Source organism: Sturnus vulgaris, chromosome 2, assembly GCF_052056855.1.
Source record: "Sturnus vulgaris isolate bStuVul1 chromosome 2, bStuVul1.hap1, whole genome shotgun sequence".
NCBI classification, from domain to species: domain Eukaryota; kingdom Metazoa; phylum Chordata; class Aves; order Passeriformes; family Sturnidae; genus Sturnus; species Sturnus vulgaris.
The window spans coordinates 17624033-17641262 of record NC_142244.1 but is presented as its reverse complement, the minus strand read 5'-3'; the positions used below and the strand labels follow the sequence as shown (position 1 = coordinate 17641262).

General features: G+C 40.4%; 1 protein-coding gene across 1 annotated transcript in view; it reads right to left on the bottom strand.

Moving 5' to 3' along the window:
* Positions 1-1592: 1592 nt before the first annotated feature.
* The window catches only part of GABRR3 (gamma-aminobutyric acid type A receptor subunit rho3), a 29439-nt gene continuing 13801 nt past the window's right edge, over positions 1593-17230 (bottom strand). The window contains exons 3-9 of the mRNA XM_014882785.2: positions 13953-14020; positions 12371-12594; positions 10153-10235; positions 9419-9559; positions 6522-6674; positions 4208-4404; positions 1593-3303 (exon numbers count right to left, since the gene is read on the bottom strand). Of these exons, the coding sequence (XP_014738271.1) occupies positions 3001-3303; positions 4208-4404; positions 6522-6674; positions 9419-9559; positions 10153-10235; positions 12371-12594; positions 13953-14020 (1169 nt within the window). The 3' untranslated portion in view covers positions 1593-3000. The remainder of the gene's footprint in view (positions 3304-4207; positions 4405-6521; positions 6675-9418; positions 9560-10152; positions 10236-12370; positions 12595-13952; positions 14021-17230) is intronic.

Below are 17230 nucleotides of genomic sequence, written 5' to 3'. Positions count from 1 at the left end.
ACACACGTATGTATTTAATAATACATAATGATGCCTATGGTGCTTTAACTCGCAGTAAATATTGTGGAATATAAAACCCACGCGTGGGACTGGCTGGAAAAACAGCAGGAATGGGAAATACTCGTGAATACATTTTTTAAAGACTTCCGTGCTGGTCTGCAGAGACAAATTGACTGAAGGTATTTCTTACCATACCTGTCAGGAAGTTAACACACATTTCAGAGGGCCATGGGAGCTTAGCCAGCCCTCTAGCACCCTCTAGACAAGAAATAATTCGTTGAAATACTGTTTGTTATCTTTTACTATTTATACAAGCAGCAGATTTTTTTATAAGCATAATTTATCCTGATATCATCCCTGTCACTGCATTAAGAAGATAAAAAATTATAAGCTTTGCTGTAAAAGCATGCAGTTAAATATCATCATCACTTACAAGAGCATGTAGTGACAGGACAAGGGGGAATGGCCTCAAACTGAAAGAGGAGAGGATTAGATTGGATATTAGAGAAAATATTCTTCACTGTGAGGTTGGCAAGGCCTTGGCACAGGTTGCCCAGAGGAGCTGTGGATATCCCATCCCTGGAATTGCTCAGGGTCAGGTCTGAGCAACCTGGGTTAAATGAAAGGAGTCCCTGCCCAGGGCAGGAGGGTTGAACTGGCTGATCTGCAGTACTCTGGGAGGGCAGAACCCTTGGCCAATGTTTTCATTCACAGCTGAAAGTAACAACAGCTTTCCCCACCAAAAGCAAGCTCTGCAGCTCTCTGGCACCTGAACAGGATGTGCCTGGAAGGTAAATGCAGGCAGGAATCTCTTTTCCTCCACACCTCCACGTGAGGACAAGTTTGCTGCAGCCTGCACAGGGCTCGGGCATGCTGTGCTGCAGGGCCTCTGCTGCTGCAAATCCTGCAAGGAATTTAGTGAAGGGACCTGATTTGGAGTCTTCTTTCTTTTGGAAGCTGAGGCTTCACTGTTGGCTACACAACAAATACTTCTTCTTGGAGGGCAGATTAAAAAAAAAAAAAAGTGAAAACAATGATGTTATATTAGTTCATGTGAAAAGTTTAGAAGACACATTACGCATCTGGAATAGCTAGATGGGATCTTCTCAGGCATCTGGAACATCTGTGCAGGATGCTTCATAATGGCAGTGCAGGAACAAGGCTGTGATGGTGTATTTTTATATACAGCTACACTATACATCTGCTCAGCTTGAGGTCTGGTGTGCTGTTACTGTTGCCAAAGACTGTGTGTGTCCTTCGGCTTTGCATTCCCAGCATTGTCATTCCTGGTATGGTTCTGCTTTCCATGACAGGATTTCCTGGAAAAGTATCAAAGCTGTCTCAGCTCTGATACATTTGTTTGGCAGGGATCCCTCTCATTCACTCCCTGAGATTACAGTCACTCAGCAGGCACCGTGTCACCACTTCTCCAGCTCTGGAACTGGGAGCTTGACAAATGCAGCTCTTTGAAAAAGTTAAGAGATGTCACCACACTCTGAACAAACAAGATGGGAGCAAGAAAATAAGTAAATTTTAAAAATAAAAAGTAATTTTAAAAGTAAGTAAATAAAATAAATAAAGAAACCAAAGAGTGACTTAGGCTTCCAAATTTATTCCCACTTCCTTGACCAATAAACTTGACCAAGCAGTGACCAAGCATTTACCTTGTGACACTTTTTGCCACCACAAATTATCATTTTGAACTGACTTTGTAAATATAAACTCGGTGAATTAAATGACAGATGAACCCAAGGAATTTAGTGGAAAATGCTCCTTATTTGGGAAAGTTACAAAAGTAATCTTGAGTCTTTTCTGGAGCTGTGAAAACTTTCTGTGTATATCCCTGAACATCCTTAATTCAGCCTCCTTAGCCTGAACCTAAGGATAGTTCCATGCAGGATTCATCTGAGACTGACAGGTTTCCTGTATATGTCTCTGTTTTGGCACAGCTGTTTCCTTTTATTTCCTGGAACTGTGCTGGGGATCACTGCTGCAAGGGGCAGATGCAGCTTCTCCCCCCTGGAACATTCAATCTAAAAAGCCAAAGGGAGAGTGAGGGAGGCAAAACCCCAAGGTCACATGCAACATAAAGCAGAAGAACCAAAGGCGTGGTTGGTTTGTTCTCTTGACAAAGTTGTCTAAAATCTGTCTCTGTGTTTCTAAACCAAAGGGTTCTGCAGGAAGCAAGGGATTGCAGCAGGTCAGGGTGAGGCAGAGGTATGTGGGTGACAGGTGAAGGACACAGCTCATGCTGGGAATGCTGCTCATCCACCTGGGAAGTGCACAGGGTCTGGGATGTTGCTCCTGTGCTGTCTCAGGGACTGGTGAGCCAGATTCTTCACAACAGAGGTCCCATGGAGAGTCATGGACAGCTGACAAGGCTGAAAGGTTTTCTTGAGGTGCTGTTGATGCACAATCAACAAAGCACCATCACCCTGGCTTCCTGCTGGTCCCTATTACACTGCTAAGCCATAATTCTCCCCCTGCTCCCATCCGAGGGCAGAGGCTGCTGAGGTGCACAGGGGTTGCCCAGGAAAATTGAAATGCAGGAAGTGACACAAGGACAGGAGCCATCCCAAGGCTATCCCGAAGTGGTTGGTGCTGATTGCCAACCAAAATGGAGCAGAGGTGAAGAACAGATTCGACAGGAAGGGTTGGAGTGCAGACAGAGACAGGGCAGGACCTCAGGTACAGGGAGCTGCTGTCTGTTGAGGGGGGTGACAAAGGGCTCCCTCGGTGAGCACACAGCTCCTGTGACACTGCAGTGGAGCCTGTGCATGGGATCACCCCGGTGAAGCTCTGCATAGTCCAGTTGGAAAAGAACCCAGACATGTGAGAGTATTTCATGAAGAGTTTTGCTGCTGATCAAACCAGCTCAGGTTTGATGCTGAAGTCTCTTTTGGAAAATCTTAACCTTTTCCTCTACTGCTGTTGCATTGTTTTTGAAGCGTGATGCAACCCTCATACACAAAATAATGTCTAGTTTATAAGCATTTTAGTTCATATGTACAAACCCCAGTAAAAAAAGTTGAACACAATATATACACTGGGAAATATAATCCTGGAATATGTGTCAATAACATGATTGTTCTGTAAAATAATCCTGCCCACGTTTCCCTTCAGAGATCTCTTCCTCTTCAAGCGAGGTGTGTCTGCATTGGAGATGTTGGTTTGACTTGCCCGGGTCTCATTCTCCTCACAGGGCTCTGGGAAGGGAGTCAGGTCCATGTCCACATCCGTGTCGTGGAAGCAGCCATCGAAAGCCATCGCTTGCACTGCATCCATGCTGTACATTCCTGAAGCCTGGCAACAAAGGACAGTTACTCTGTGTCTAGCAGGAGCCATTCTGGCAAATCATAAATGAATAAAACAGAAGAGAAAGAAAGCTTTTTCCTCAGTGCTGTTCTCTCTGTGGAGAACATGTGGAGAACAGGGCTGTCTCACAGTATGGCTTTCTGTGGGGCCTGACATGAGCAAGGAAATGTCATCAAATGTCATAAAGCACACTTGTCTGCCTGATAATTGCCAGCTGCTGGCTGGCAATTCGTGCCTCAGCTTCTGAAATAGAAGAATCAAATTCTCTCCTGTAGGTCTGTGTTGCTGGAGTTGTGGGAAATGACTTCAAACGTTTCTGGGAGTAGGTTTTTATGAGATTATCCAATCATGTGAGCAACATGTGCATCCTTTCTGTGTTCTTCCCCTCTTGATATTCCAGCAAAATGAGTTTACAGAGGGGTTACTCTTCAAGCAAAGGTTTTAAGTGAGAGCTTCACAGAAAGCAGATGTTTAACTTATGACTATTTCTGCTTCAGGCACACTTTTCTAAAAATGACCTTGTCATTCATTTGGTCTTGGGACAAAAAAAGAAACAGGAAACAGGGAGGAATATCATATGAGGGCATGCTGAGGTCTATTTCAGAGACAGGAGAAATACCTTGATTGATAGGTATTTGAAAATAGAAGAAAGGGGGGAAAGAGGGGGCAAAAAATATCCCTAACCTCTGCCACAAGAAAAGGGAGAGAAAGCACAGATCTCTTAGGGTCTCAGAGAGGAGGACACTTTGTCTCCTTTCACCCAAGTGAAAAAAAAGTGAGATACAGAGTGCAAACACAGATTGTTACTGTTCTGTTATCACAATGGCATATCAGGACTACTCTGTGGCTTCCATGATGCTTTCAGAAGGGAACAAAACACAGAGGGTTGTACCTTGCCCCTTTTTTTGAGTTGTTTTCTCTCTTCAATTGTGGTGAGATAGTTGACTGCTGCATACTCGATGACTGACAGGAAGACAAAAAGGAAGCTGATCCATAAATACACATCCACAGCCTTTATGTAAGACACTTGAGGCATTGAGGCACTTACTCCTGTCATGATGGTTGACATTGTGAGCACTGTAGTTATACCTGCCACACAGAAAAGAGAGGTTATCACAGTTCTGGCCAGCTGGTTCTGCTTAGCTCATCTGCACTGTTTGGACAGCACAGCTTTGTGAGGACCTGTGATTGGCACCCCCTTTAACTTCCTCACACAGGCTCTGAGGAGTGAACCATGAAGGACCCATCACACACAATACTGAGAGCACTAAATCATCTCTCTGCTCAGAATGGTCATTGAGCAGCATAAGGAACACATTTCTGTGACAGCTTTGGGCACTGCCACACAAAGGTGAAAGCAGGTTTGTGGTCATCCTTCACTTCCCAGAGCCAGGGTCGCCACTGCATATTTTCTTGTCCAGGAAAATCACTAAAGAATCACCATTTTCCTCCTAACTCTTTCTCAAATTGTACTTCTTGAGACCATATATCAGCCTGTATGTCCCTGTCATAACTCCAGAGCTCTCTAAAAACAATCTAGCATAAAAATGCTACAGCCACTGAAACCAAGAAAAAAAATATTGTTTGTCTCAGTGTGACCAGAAGTTCACCCTCATCTTTTCAAGCTCTGCTCTTACATCAGCTATTCATCTCATTTTTGATTGCTCCAGCTCAGGGGAAAAACACAACACCCAACTCAGGCTCTGCTTTTAAAGAAATCAGTGTAACTCTGGAAGTGAGGACATCTTGACATCTGTGAGTCAGCACTGTCAGCTGGGTCTCTGCAGCCCTTCTCCAGTTCAAGTCCACTGGAACATGCAAAAGCTTTCCCCCTCTGCAGCTTCTTTAGGTTGAAGGATGGAGTTTGAAACACACCATATAAGAGGAAATCAATTTATTTAATGTACATATACTCTAGGCTAAGGAGCTAGGCTTATTAAACTTGTTGTTAAGGTTTTCTATAAATTATGTATGATTATGCTAATGAAATGTACTTTATTGATGGAACTCCTGATGTATAACCTTCTGCAGAAATCTATATATTAAGAACATGATCGGCAAAACCATCTTGACAACATTAAAAATTGCCTATTGAGAATTAAAAAGTTATTTTTAAAGATAAAGTTAAATTTCTTCTAAATAAAAGGAATTAATAGATACATTAATAAAAGTAGGTAGGAAGAACCATAATTTGTTTACAGATTAACAAATAGATTTATATCTCATGTATTAATAGCTTTAGACTGTGCCAATAGAAAGGGACCTGAGTGGCTACAGTTCCATTCTTTCTAGATTGATATAATTCCAGTGAAAAATGAGGGCTTTTTCTCTTGCCTAAGAAATATGGCAACATACAGTTGGCTTCTGGGACCAGCATCAGTGAGAAGAAAGGACAGGAGCTTCTTTATTTTAACCTGACAGTTACAGAACCCAGTTGCATTATGATTGCATTAGATATCTTAACAAATTCCCAGCAGATCTTCAGAGATCCTAATTTTTGAAAAAAAAAAGTACTCATTCCACGGCCATCAGCATTATAGTCACAACAAAGACAGCCTTGGAGTGGCATCCACTGATTCACCAGTGGAAGAAAAAATAAACTTCTATTAAAAACACTGCAATAGGTCCTCTTCTACTGAGCTGAGGTGTTCAGAACTCACTTTTTGGCTTCCACAGAAGACTGTGTGCCTTGCACAGCCAAGACACCAAAGCAAACATTTCTAAGGCGTCCCACAGCTAAAGGCTTTGCCACACAGGGAACTGTTTCCAAGTTGGTGGGAAGATAAAAAATGTTTCTTGAGAAAAAGAAGAGCTGTGGAGCTTTTCCATAGATTGGGCTATATCTAATGACCCCTGGATTTGGACAGGGATCTGACTGCCTGTTCCTACCTGTTAATTTGCTGGGAAGAGAGAAGGAAAACTCAGGTTTTGCAATTAAGTAAAATTCTATCAGGGAATCTACAGAATCATCCCTTTTTTGTTTCTGTGGTGTGTGAGCTGTTTCCAGAAATAGCAAAGCCAGTCTGAACAAACCCCCTTTCCAAATGTAGAGACTGACTACAGGAAATGGCAACAGAGGTAATAAGAGTGTTGTTCAGGCAATTATCTGATATTTTTGCTGATGTCCTGTGTAAATAAGCTAAGGTAACTCCAAACCCTCCCCTCTCAATTCTATACTTCCCAAAGGATATAGAGCAAAGATTTACCTAATGACACTCTGGCAGGAACAGCTCTTCTATCAATCCAAAAGGAAACCCAAGACAACATCACCATCAGCATGGCTGGGAAATAGGATTGGAGCACAAAAAAGAAAATATGTCTGCGGAGTGCAAAGTTGATAAAGAGCCGATTGTACCAACCTATTGGGAAAAAAATGGAGAAGAACAAGTTGGGGGAGAAGAAAGAGAAGAGAAGAGAAGAGAAGAGAAGAGAAGAGAAGAGAAGAGAAGAGAAGAGAAGAGAAGAGAAGAGAAGAGAAGAGAAGAGAAGAGAAGAGAAGAGAAGAGAAGAGAAGAGAAGAGAAGAGAAGAGAAGAGAAGAGAAGAGCTGTGTTATTTGTGAGCTCTGTTTGCTGCCCCCTTCTCCTGGCAGGGGTGTTATATCCACAGCAGGAGCAGTAAATGTCTCAGGAATCTTGCCACCACCTTAGTTTTACACATTGCTTTACAAACTGCTCATCCTCCCTCATTTGTGGGAGTGAAGGGTCATGGCTGCATGTCTAAAATACTCTGTTATAACTGAGGTTGGGAAATTGAAAATATCAAATAGACTTGAAGTGAAGCTGCCAGGAGAATACAGACAGGATACAATTGTCCAGTGATGCCAACAACTTGCCTTCCCTGAAATACCTGACAAGAAGCAGTCCTTCCTTCCTTTTTTTTTTTTTTTTTTTTTTTTTCCGTGGGAGTCGCCTGTCTGCCAGCCCAGCACTCACTTTAGAGGACAGGGTGCCATCTAGTGAATTTTGGGCCGTGCTCTGCCTGTGCAGCACTGCATCCGTGCCGTACCTCCTGCCACGGCAGGGAAACCAGGTTACAGGGAGGTAAAAAAGGCAGAAGTGCACGGCTGCACAGCATCTGCCTGTCCAGGACAGACAGAGGCATCCGTGAGCCTGTGCTGGAGCAGTCCTGCCATCACAAAAAGTGACTCTATAGAGAAAAACATATCAAAATGAACCCCAAATAATGTTAAACATTCTGGTTTGTGTTTTCAGTTGTGGACAAGGTTTTTTTGTTTTAAAGATTATTGTCTCTGAAATGGATTTAAATGTTGCTCCTCTAGAGGTCTGGGAACTCCAAAACACCACAGGTGGTGTTCACTGAGATTCACAGGAAAGGATGTGCAGAACTTGAAATGCAGATAGCTGCTTTGGGGGAATGGTGCTGTTTGTTCTCCATTATTGTTTACTTGGAGGGTAAATTTGCTTCCAACAAGAAACAAAAAGCCAAGAGAAAGTGGAGCCTCCGGAGCAAAACAAAACCTCAAAGCCAAAGACCAGTGTAAGCCTACAAAGGACAACATTCTGATTACCAGACAGGCAACAAGCATTATTCAGGTACTTCCCAGTGGTCCCTGGAACTTCAAAAAAGTCTTTGCTTCCACCTTTATGCTACTGAATAAGCTCACCATCAGAACCTCTGCACTCTGCCAAGCCAGGGATGCTGTGAGGGTGCTGCAAAGCCCTGGGAGCAGGGGTACTCCGAGGGTGCCCTGCTGTGCACAAGGCTCTATTTGCTTGCCACAAGTGTTTTTTTGATGAGAATATCAAGGCAGAAAGAAGCCAGCTGAGCTCCTGGGACCCAGTCTGGTGGAAAATATCCCAGTCTCCTTCTTGCAACAAGGATAAAGTTGATGTAGCTCTCAGCAAGGCACAGTTATCATAGCGAGGTATCACTCGCCCTCCTCTCACATGACAGTGGCTCTTTGAAAGATGGAGCTCTGTTCTCAGCTCATACAGGAGCAGGAGATAAGGGTGAAGAACCTTATCAAGCTGTGAATTCCTCACTGCTTAGGCTGCATCATAATTTAAACCGCGACTTTTGCATTCAGCAACAGCCACCGCAAACTTGAATAGCCCTCTTTTGAATGCAAAAAGAAAATAACCTGTAAATAAAATACACCAAATAAATCTGTCTGCTGCTTTCCTTAAAGGCTTTTTCCAAAGCATTGTGCACTTCATCGTATTAAATGGAATAATTTCTCTTTTATTCATCTGTTTTAATAGAAAGGGCAATAACCAAACTGAAATGAATTGTCTCAGACTATAAAGTACACAAGCAAGAGTGCTGTTTTCTTTGGTTAAAAACATATGGTTCGACTACTTACATAGAGAAGTGTTCCAAAATTTATCATTTCATGTAAAATACAAGGAAAACAAACTCTACCCTCTGTGAAACCAAGACTACCATAAACTCCTAAAGCCTTGTGCAGTTTGCCAGAAAGTATAGAGCAAGATGTATAGGGAGAAATAAAAACCTGTCTGAGGCAGATTAATATGAATTTAAACTATCTTGCACTGATATAAGGGATTTTTTTCCTGCAACTTTATGTATAAGCAAGGAAAATTAAGCAAATCATTAATTAGACCTGAACAGGTCTAATAGTCTCATATGAAAATCCTCCAGTTAGCAGACTTTTAGTGACATTACACAGCTCCAAAAGTGAGGATATTTTAGCCAATAAAACACACTGGAATTCCTCTTGTTTGCTTTCTAGTATGTGACCTTTAGGATTTCCATTTTCCAGCTTTTCTATATATCCAGGACATAAATATGCCTGTAAATTCAATACTCCAATGGCTTTCAGAGAAGCACCATGATTTTGCAAGGGCTCATGACAGCAAGTTTTTGGTTGTTGTGCATTTTTTTTCAGGTTCTTAATACCAGATACGAAATCACAAGTATCATTATGGCCTTCTTTTTCCTAAAATCAAGTTTTATATTGGTAATGCAAAGAGAACCAAGGCCCCAGACTGACAAGACCTCATTTTAACTGATCTTTCAGCAGCCACTGTCATTTATTAGCAAAGAATTTGAACGTGCAAGACATTCTGCATGATTTTTATCCTGTGCTTCTCTCTTCTGAGGAAAAGGGCTTACTATACCAGTACTGCTGTAAAAAGCAAGTCCACTGGAAGCACTGAATTCCTCAATGAAGAACTGGGAGAGGGAGATGTGCTCATCTGTGCTCAGGGACTTGTTGCCATGCTTCCAGTACAACATGAGATCGTCTTCATTGTATGCATCTGTGAGAAAGCAGAAACTGAAGTTATAAAGTTGCTACAGTAAATCACTTCCTCTTTTCCTTCCTTAGGGAGAGGAGACCACTCAGCCAACCTGGGAAAACCTCAAAGAGACATTTTTCACACTAATTTGTCAGTTGACATGAAAAAAAAGTTTGCAAAGACCATGTTCCATCTTGTTCCAAGTGCAGCCCAGTCCTGTGCCCTGCCAGCAGCTTACAACTAAGGCAGGGGTGAAAAAGCAGATATTTCACAGTAATACAAGCACCCATTTTCATTTTTCCAACAAGCCAAATACTGACATTTTCTTTTACTTTTAATCTGCATATTTTTTTTCTCAGAGAAAAAACCCTCATGCCTTTTGACAGATTTTTAGATTCAGGCCTTGGAATAAATACCTTGGAATAAAGCAGGGTGCATCATGGTTTTTCCACTTTCCCAAAGCTCAGTGGGGTCTGGAAAGGTCCCAAATTTTTTACAGTTTAATATGTACATGCTGAAGGGTTCAGGTCACACATCAAAGTAAGTGAAAGAGCTATTATGCACAAGATGGAGTAAGAATGCACATGTGAAGAACAATTAGGAATTAAACTTACAGCTTTCCAGTTCTAAAGAACAGTTCTGTGTGTCCAGAGGAAACCTACTGAAATCCATGAAGCACATAGCAGAGACTGTTATTCTGAAGAAAGGAAGAGAAAAACAGAAATGAAAATTTTCACATTTTCTTAGCTATGCACATATCTTAGTGAGATCCCCAACCAATCTGCTGTTTAGAATCCTATTGATTGAAGTTTTCTGCCCTTTTAGATGCTTCTGAAATAGCTTCAAGATGGTGAAATAAAGTTAAATCAGTGACAGATCATCTCTTTTTTTTTAAACATAAATAGTCTTTATTATTAAATACATTACCTTTGATTTTTAAACTATATTTGGCCCAATCCTTCACACATTAGCCTTTCACACATTTTGCTTTGAAGGTTTACACTTAGGAAGATTAACAAAGGGAGTTCACATTTCTTGACTTGATTTCTCATAGACTGAAGTAGATAATACTACAGATTAGAGCAAATATTATTCCAAATGCTTTCTTCCCAGCTAGAATAGTTATAATATTTAATTGCAAAAAGAGATTAGCTGCAATTTCTGGAAGCTTACTCTCCTCTTAAATGAAATGCTTAAAGAAATCTAGGCAAAGACTATTTTGCATTCCACCTGCTTTTTCACATATGTTTAGAGGACAAATATCCCTTTGTATTTAATAAAGACCAAAAAAAATTGAACTTGCTAGGGGCAGCAACTTAAATATGGTAAATGTTGCCAAATTTCCCTTTCCTATCACAGCTTGCATGTCATTTGATGGTTTAGTTCAATTTTTCAGATTTGCCCAAATGGAATCCTACAGGAATTTCAGTGGGGGTTATACTGTTTATACAAGTGCCCTTTGAAAACCTGTGATCAGTAACCACACTGTAGCTGAATTTTACAAATATAAGACTTTAGTGGCTTGAAATGAGATCCTAAGAGTGGGACATGCATAGGACTTCCAACTAGGAATGTTGTTTCCATCCCTCAGCTATTGACTAAAGGACCAGGGGAACAAGAAGAAAAGAAAGACTATTTTAGCAACAGATGTGGATTTTTGTTTCACTTTGCTTCAATAAAATCCTGGGTGCCAGGCACTGAAGAAAAACTGTGAAATATGAAGATTCATTGCATGTAAGCATTTGGAATATAATTTAATTACTACATGTCAAACTGGCAATACAAAAAAGAGTGTTTCAAGGCACATCTAAGGAATATATCCGATTTCTCACTTGGAGAATCACTGATTATATACCCCTTAGTGGAGGGGTATAGTTCCTCTGATTCCTTCTTCTCAAGAATTGTGGAAATGAATACAGCAATAAAAAACACACTTCATTGTTCCTTACTGTCAGTGTGACTCTTGAACATACACTACTTTAAAGTGGTGTACAGCTGTTGTTGTGAGGATTTCTGCATGTCCTCATGACAGAGGAGATAAATTCATTAATTGTTGGAACAATTATTACACAGCCACAATATCAAATGCTCCCATAAATCTTCAAACTGTCCAGATTGGATGAAATATCATCTTCTGTGCACAGAGCTAATTAGTAACAAACAGTATTTCTGCAATGCACAGGCTTCAGGTTCCTTACCCTTGGGGGAAAATTCCTCTATGAAAACTATTTCTGCCACATCATCCAAATCTCCTTTCTAAAGCAAAGCAGTATCATGCAGAGGGAAGGGAGACACATTAATGACCTTGCTATTCCAGTTCTGGAATTGCTGTTTTACTTTCCAGTTCCTTTTAGTCCCACAACACTGCTGGTATCAGCACCAAAAATCTGCTCTCTGTGCCTATCTAGAGCCCTGGTTAATATCACTGGCATGTTAACTGGTAAGCCAGGGTGAAAATAGCTGAGACAGTTTTAAAAGACTCAGGAAAAAAAAAATAAAACAACCAAAACCATTGTTTTTTCTTTGTTAGCAATTTTGGGCTTTACTGTACTCAGCAGCAACACTGCTAGAGCCACTGGCAAGGAATTAACACTTGATAAACTCCCTTGACAGGAAACAATATATGAATGATAGGAAAAAAAAATATGTTTTCAATCCTAAATTTATATTCCCACTGGTACACTGGTCACCAGTTTCCCATTATGTGCTACCAGGGGACTAATGCCAGCCCAGTATGAGAAACTTATCTGCAAGTATTTCCAGTCATTTCAATTACAGCCAATACATGACAATTGCAGTCATGGATTTTCTTAGGGAAAGGTGTTTCCTCACCTCAGACTGAAGAGGACGTTGCCATCAGGGTACACTCTGAGCATGATGTTTTCCACAGTTGTATCATGGATGAAAGATCTTTTGGAGTGCACAAAAAACACATCAGGTACCCAGATCTTTTTTATCAGCCGTCCATCGAAAGTCATACTTTTGTTTTTGTTGCTACGAAATGAGAGCCTCTCATCCTTCCAGTAGTGTCTGAGATACAAAGTCATTGTGAAGTCCTTGGTTTCATTAAAAATAAAAGGAGACAATGCTTGGTTTAGTCAAGTGCAACAGAAAACACTACAAATTATATATGCAAAAGATCCATTTCATCTCTGGACATCATCTGAAAGATCCTTAAGAAAGGAATTAAGTACCACTCATTGAGTTTGAATATAAATATTGGTGAGATTTTGGTTGTTTGTCTTGTCCCTGGAGTCTGAGGTCAGACTTCATTTATCCTAATATAAACCTACTGAGTATTTCAGTGGTCTTCTGGATTGGGCCAGCTGTGCAGTGACAAAGAACCCTTAAAACCAGCCAAAGGTAAATGGAAAAAAAAGGTTTCCTCTGGAAATCTTCACAGTTTTCTCCAAGAATGGACTGTGGTTCCTTTGAGGTTCCTTTACAAAGGGATTAATTTGAGTTCTTCATGAGCACTTGGTCAATTTTCAAAACTCTCTACATTTTGTATAAATTATTGTACAGGGGCTAAATTAGTACATTTATTAATTAATTCATAATAAAGAAACAATTCAATGAATATCATAAGAGTAAGCAATTAGATTTTAAAATAATTACAATAACTACAATATTCTTTTAATATAAAACATTTTCACAAATATTTTATGATCCTATTTAGAGAAACATCACAACTGCAAATATACATGTGGGAAGAGATGGAGAGGATGCTGCAAACGCAGTTGAGATTCTGCACAGCCTGACTGCTCTGTGTTCACCTATATAAATTTTTTGTTATTAGGCAGACACCATTTATCTCAGTAGAACAATTGCTTCTGATGAGAATACTATGAAGAGAGTTAGATCTTCCCCTGTACAATGATTTTATGGCCCTGTAATACAATTTTATGATTTGGGTAGGTTTGTAAAGGAGTGCAGGAGTTCATACTGATAATATTAATGACAATTTGTGCTGAAGAATGAACAACCTATATTCCAGCATCACAGGCTCTAAGTGCAGTGTCTCCTTCCCAGGACCATTTCTGGAGCTGATGTTTCTCTTTCCATTTGTTGTGATCACAGCTCCACCCACTCCACAATTATGGAATGTTCAGATTTGCATAGGCAAAAGAAGCAAAGGACACGAAGCCTCATCATGCAAAGTGCAGAGAGTACTGAGAATTCCTGTGGAAGCCCGGGGTGTTTATTGAATAGCTGGAGTTTTCAAACCAGAACACTGCCCACTCTGAGCTGTTCTTCTGGCCCAGGGAGAAATTCAACACTTACTAGTCTAAATGCATGCTTCAAGGCAAGGAGGTGCTCTTTAGGGTTTGCTTTCTTTAACTACATTGTTATATATCATCCATTCTGAACCCCCTGTATTTTTACTGAAATCCTTTATTCCAATTCTACTCACCATGTCAACTTCAGATATGCTGTCAATGCTCTCCACCTGCACATCAATGCCCACAGGTATTGGTGACCCTGCATGGGAACAGAAAGAGGGATGAGGAGCAAAAATCCCTATTTTTAAAGGGAAGACTGTGCAACACCAGCAGCATGCAGAGAGTACTCCATCCCAGCATTTACTGCATTCTCTCCACTTTAGAACGCTGAATGATAAAAGGCAACAAGTAAAACCTGATGCTAAGCAGCTCTGAAAATAAGCACAAAATCTTCTGTGTTCTTTTTTTCAGACACACCAGTTGTTTTTGGCACAGCAGTTTGGCCAGCAGTGTGGCAGTGTCCTTGTGATGCCACAGCTAATGAACCCCTTGGAGTGCAATTCAAAACCACCACAGGAGAAAGCTGAGTAAATACACAAAATACATCAAAGATTGCAAAGGTTTCTCATCGCTTCCAATGCTTATTCACGAACAACATACTTATTGTGACTCTTATAATCTTTAGTTACTGAACTATTTAAGGTTTGGTATAGCTGTTTATGAAAAAGCATTGCTTGCTCACTACCTCACAAGGGAAAACCTGTACACAGAATAATCATGTTCTGTCACTGTGTTGTGTATTTACTGAGTGCATATTTAGGACAAAGTTACTCCAAATCAATTCAAAATTACAGCCAAATATGAAAATATTTCCACTCTTTTCAGTGTGAAATATCTAGAATGAAGGATCTAGTTCTACATGGGTTATGTCATTCCACTAATTGATTAATTACTTCCTTACAGGGGAGGAAGAGAGGAGCATTCACATGTGCCTATATCCACCACCACCCCACGAATATTCTGCATTTGACATGAAAATGATTAGTAATTACTGTATACAGGATTCCAACCACTTCTGTCAAAAATAGCCAGCTAAAATACTTTTAAAGTACGCATTACAAATAACCAGTTAAAAATATGAATACAAGGAAGTCTGAACAGCAACAGATTTTCTAAATTGTCTTTTTCTTGTCTTTTCTTTTTTACCCTGTCAAGCTAAAATAGTCCAGGAGCATCACTCTTGTGATAACCAGCCACAATATTGTGTCCCTTTTTGGAATTATCCTTAAAATAGCAGCCTTCGAGGATTACACAGCTGCCTCCAGTTCTTACCAGTAAAGATCTTGAACTATTTTAGAGGTATTTTTAAATCTGGCTCAGTAATCTCTTGATTTTACTTGTCTTTTTTTTAATGGGGAGTGTGTCCCTGCACAGAACAGATGAAGATGCATTGTGCATGGGAAAGCAAGGTGAGATGTGCTCAGACTTAGCAGGGGACACCAGAAAATATGTAGGCACTGACAAGAGCTGGGCTCTTCAGCTCAGAAATTGTGTCTCTCTCTCTGAGAGGAATGCCTCCCTCAGTCTCTTGGCCAAAGCCCAAAATAAGATTCGGGACTCTAGACAGCAAAGTTTGTTAGTAAAACACCAGACAGCAATTTGGAAAATGCTGCTTCTTCTGGAGAATAGAGACAGCAAAAAACAGCTGCCCCAGAGGCTGATACACAAGGGTATTAATGAATATATTCAGCCAGACTCCTTCATACAAAACAACAGAAATTTTTATAGCTCTCCTAAACTAGTTTTGCCCATTTCCTGCTTTGTCTTGATCACAACACACAAATAGTTTATTTACACTAAATACTGACTTGTGCCAAACACTGGTACAAAAGTGGCTGCTTGTCATCTGAGTGGAGTTCATTCATTCTCATCTTTTCTGTATTCCACTGAAATCTTGTAAATTAAACACAGGTTTAGCCAGAGTAGAAGTCATTGTGGAATTTATACCTGATGTAAGCATTGCTCACAAAAGACATTCACACATCCTTTAAATGCAAACAACAATTTATGTTGAATTATGTGGGTGGAACAGGAGGAGAGGGGGAGCAGCACTCAATGTGAAGAAAGGTTTCACCAGCTCCTGAATCAAGGCCAAATCTAAAGCAAATAAAGTTAAACATCTTCCATCGACATTCTGCAGGCAAACAAGGAGCTACACACAAATCATATCCCAAAATCAGACATCTGACTTTCTAAGCCATGTGTCACATGTAGTGAGGAAAAGGCTTTTCTTAGTGACAGCTGCTCCAAGTGTGATGATAGCAGTTCTAGTGTTTTTTGGAATTTCAAAAACTACAGACAATTTCTTACCCAAACAAACATTATTCCACTGTGAGCAAAATTTCCATCAACAATTCATCTCTGGGCAGATACAAAGGAACTGATCACAGAACTAGAAATCAGTGGCAACTTATGGTTATGTTGGTTGCATGCACATAAACCAAAGTGCCACTTATCTATAAATACACACAGAGACACCTGATTCTTTGACAGGACAGCTTGTACTGCACTGGGACCTACTATAAAAACATGGTGGTGGTGCCAATGAATAGCATAAAAGAAATCAAAACCTATGGCCAGAAGAAATACAGTGAACAATTCTAAAGTGAATTGAATAAAAAGGGAACTGCTGCAATTAAATTAATTCCTGATTAGGTAGAAATGCAAGAACTGTAAAACAGACTGCTTGAGAAGAGATTCCTCTTCTTAGTGAGAAAACACTGTCCAGTCAAAACTCACCACAGAGAATTATTAAAGCACATCCCTTACCCCAGCCCTGACCCATCACTAACAGATCACAGCAGCTGCAAATATTTCCTTCCTATTCTGACTCTACTTTGGCAACAAATGCAAGTAGATAATAAAGACAGAAAACACTGCACATATATGCAGCCCTGATCACTGTGCTGTTCAATTTTCTCATCTGGAGCACTTCTATATCGTTGTCACTAACACATCCAACAAGATACTTATTGGCCTCAGTCTGGTCTAATCCTTCATGGTTTTTGGGAACATTTCTGTGTGTGATTAAAAATCAGCTCCACTAGAAACAGGGATAATTAGCCATTGGGAACAGGCTGCTGGGAACTGTAATTTCTTCATCCTTTGGATTTGTTTTGTCACAAGAGCATGTTTTTCGAAAAAAAAAACCATAATTGCACTAAGATTTGAAAAGGTTCCTAAACCAGCCAAAATAGGAAAGGAATTCACCTACCTCTGGGTCTGCACCACAGCTTTCTCCCTGCTAGATTAAGAATTTCAATCTCTGGCTCACCATCAGACAACAGCATCAAATTCACTTTAAAAAAAAAGCAACCAGAGCAAAGCTCTGGTTTTTATTTCCCAGTTTGACAAAACTGGAGATGGCAGAGAGGATTTTGTTATTAAATTGAGCAGCTTCAGTTGCTTC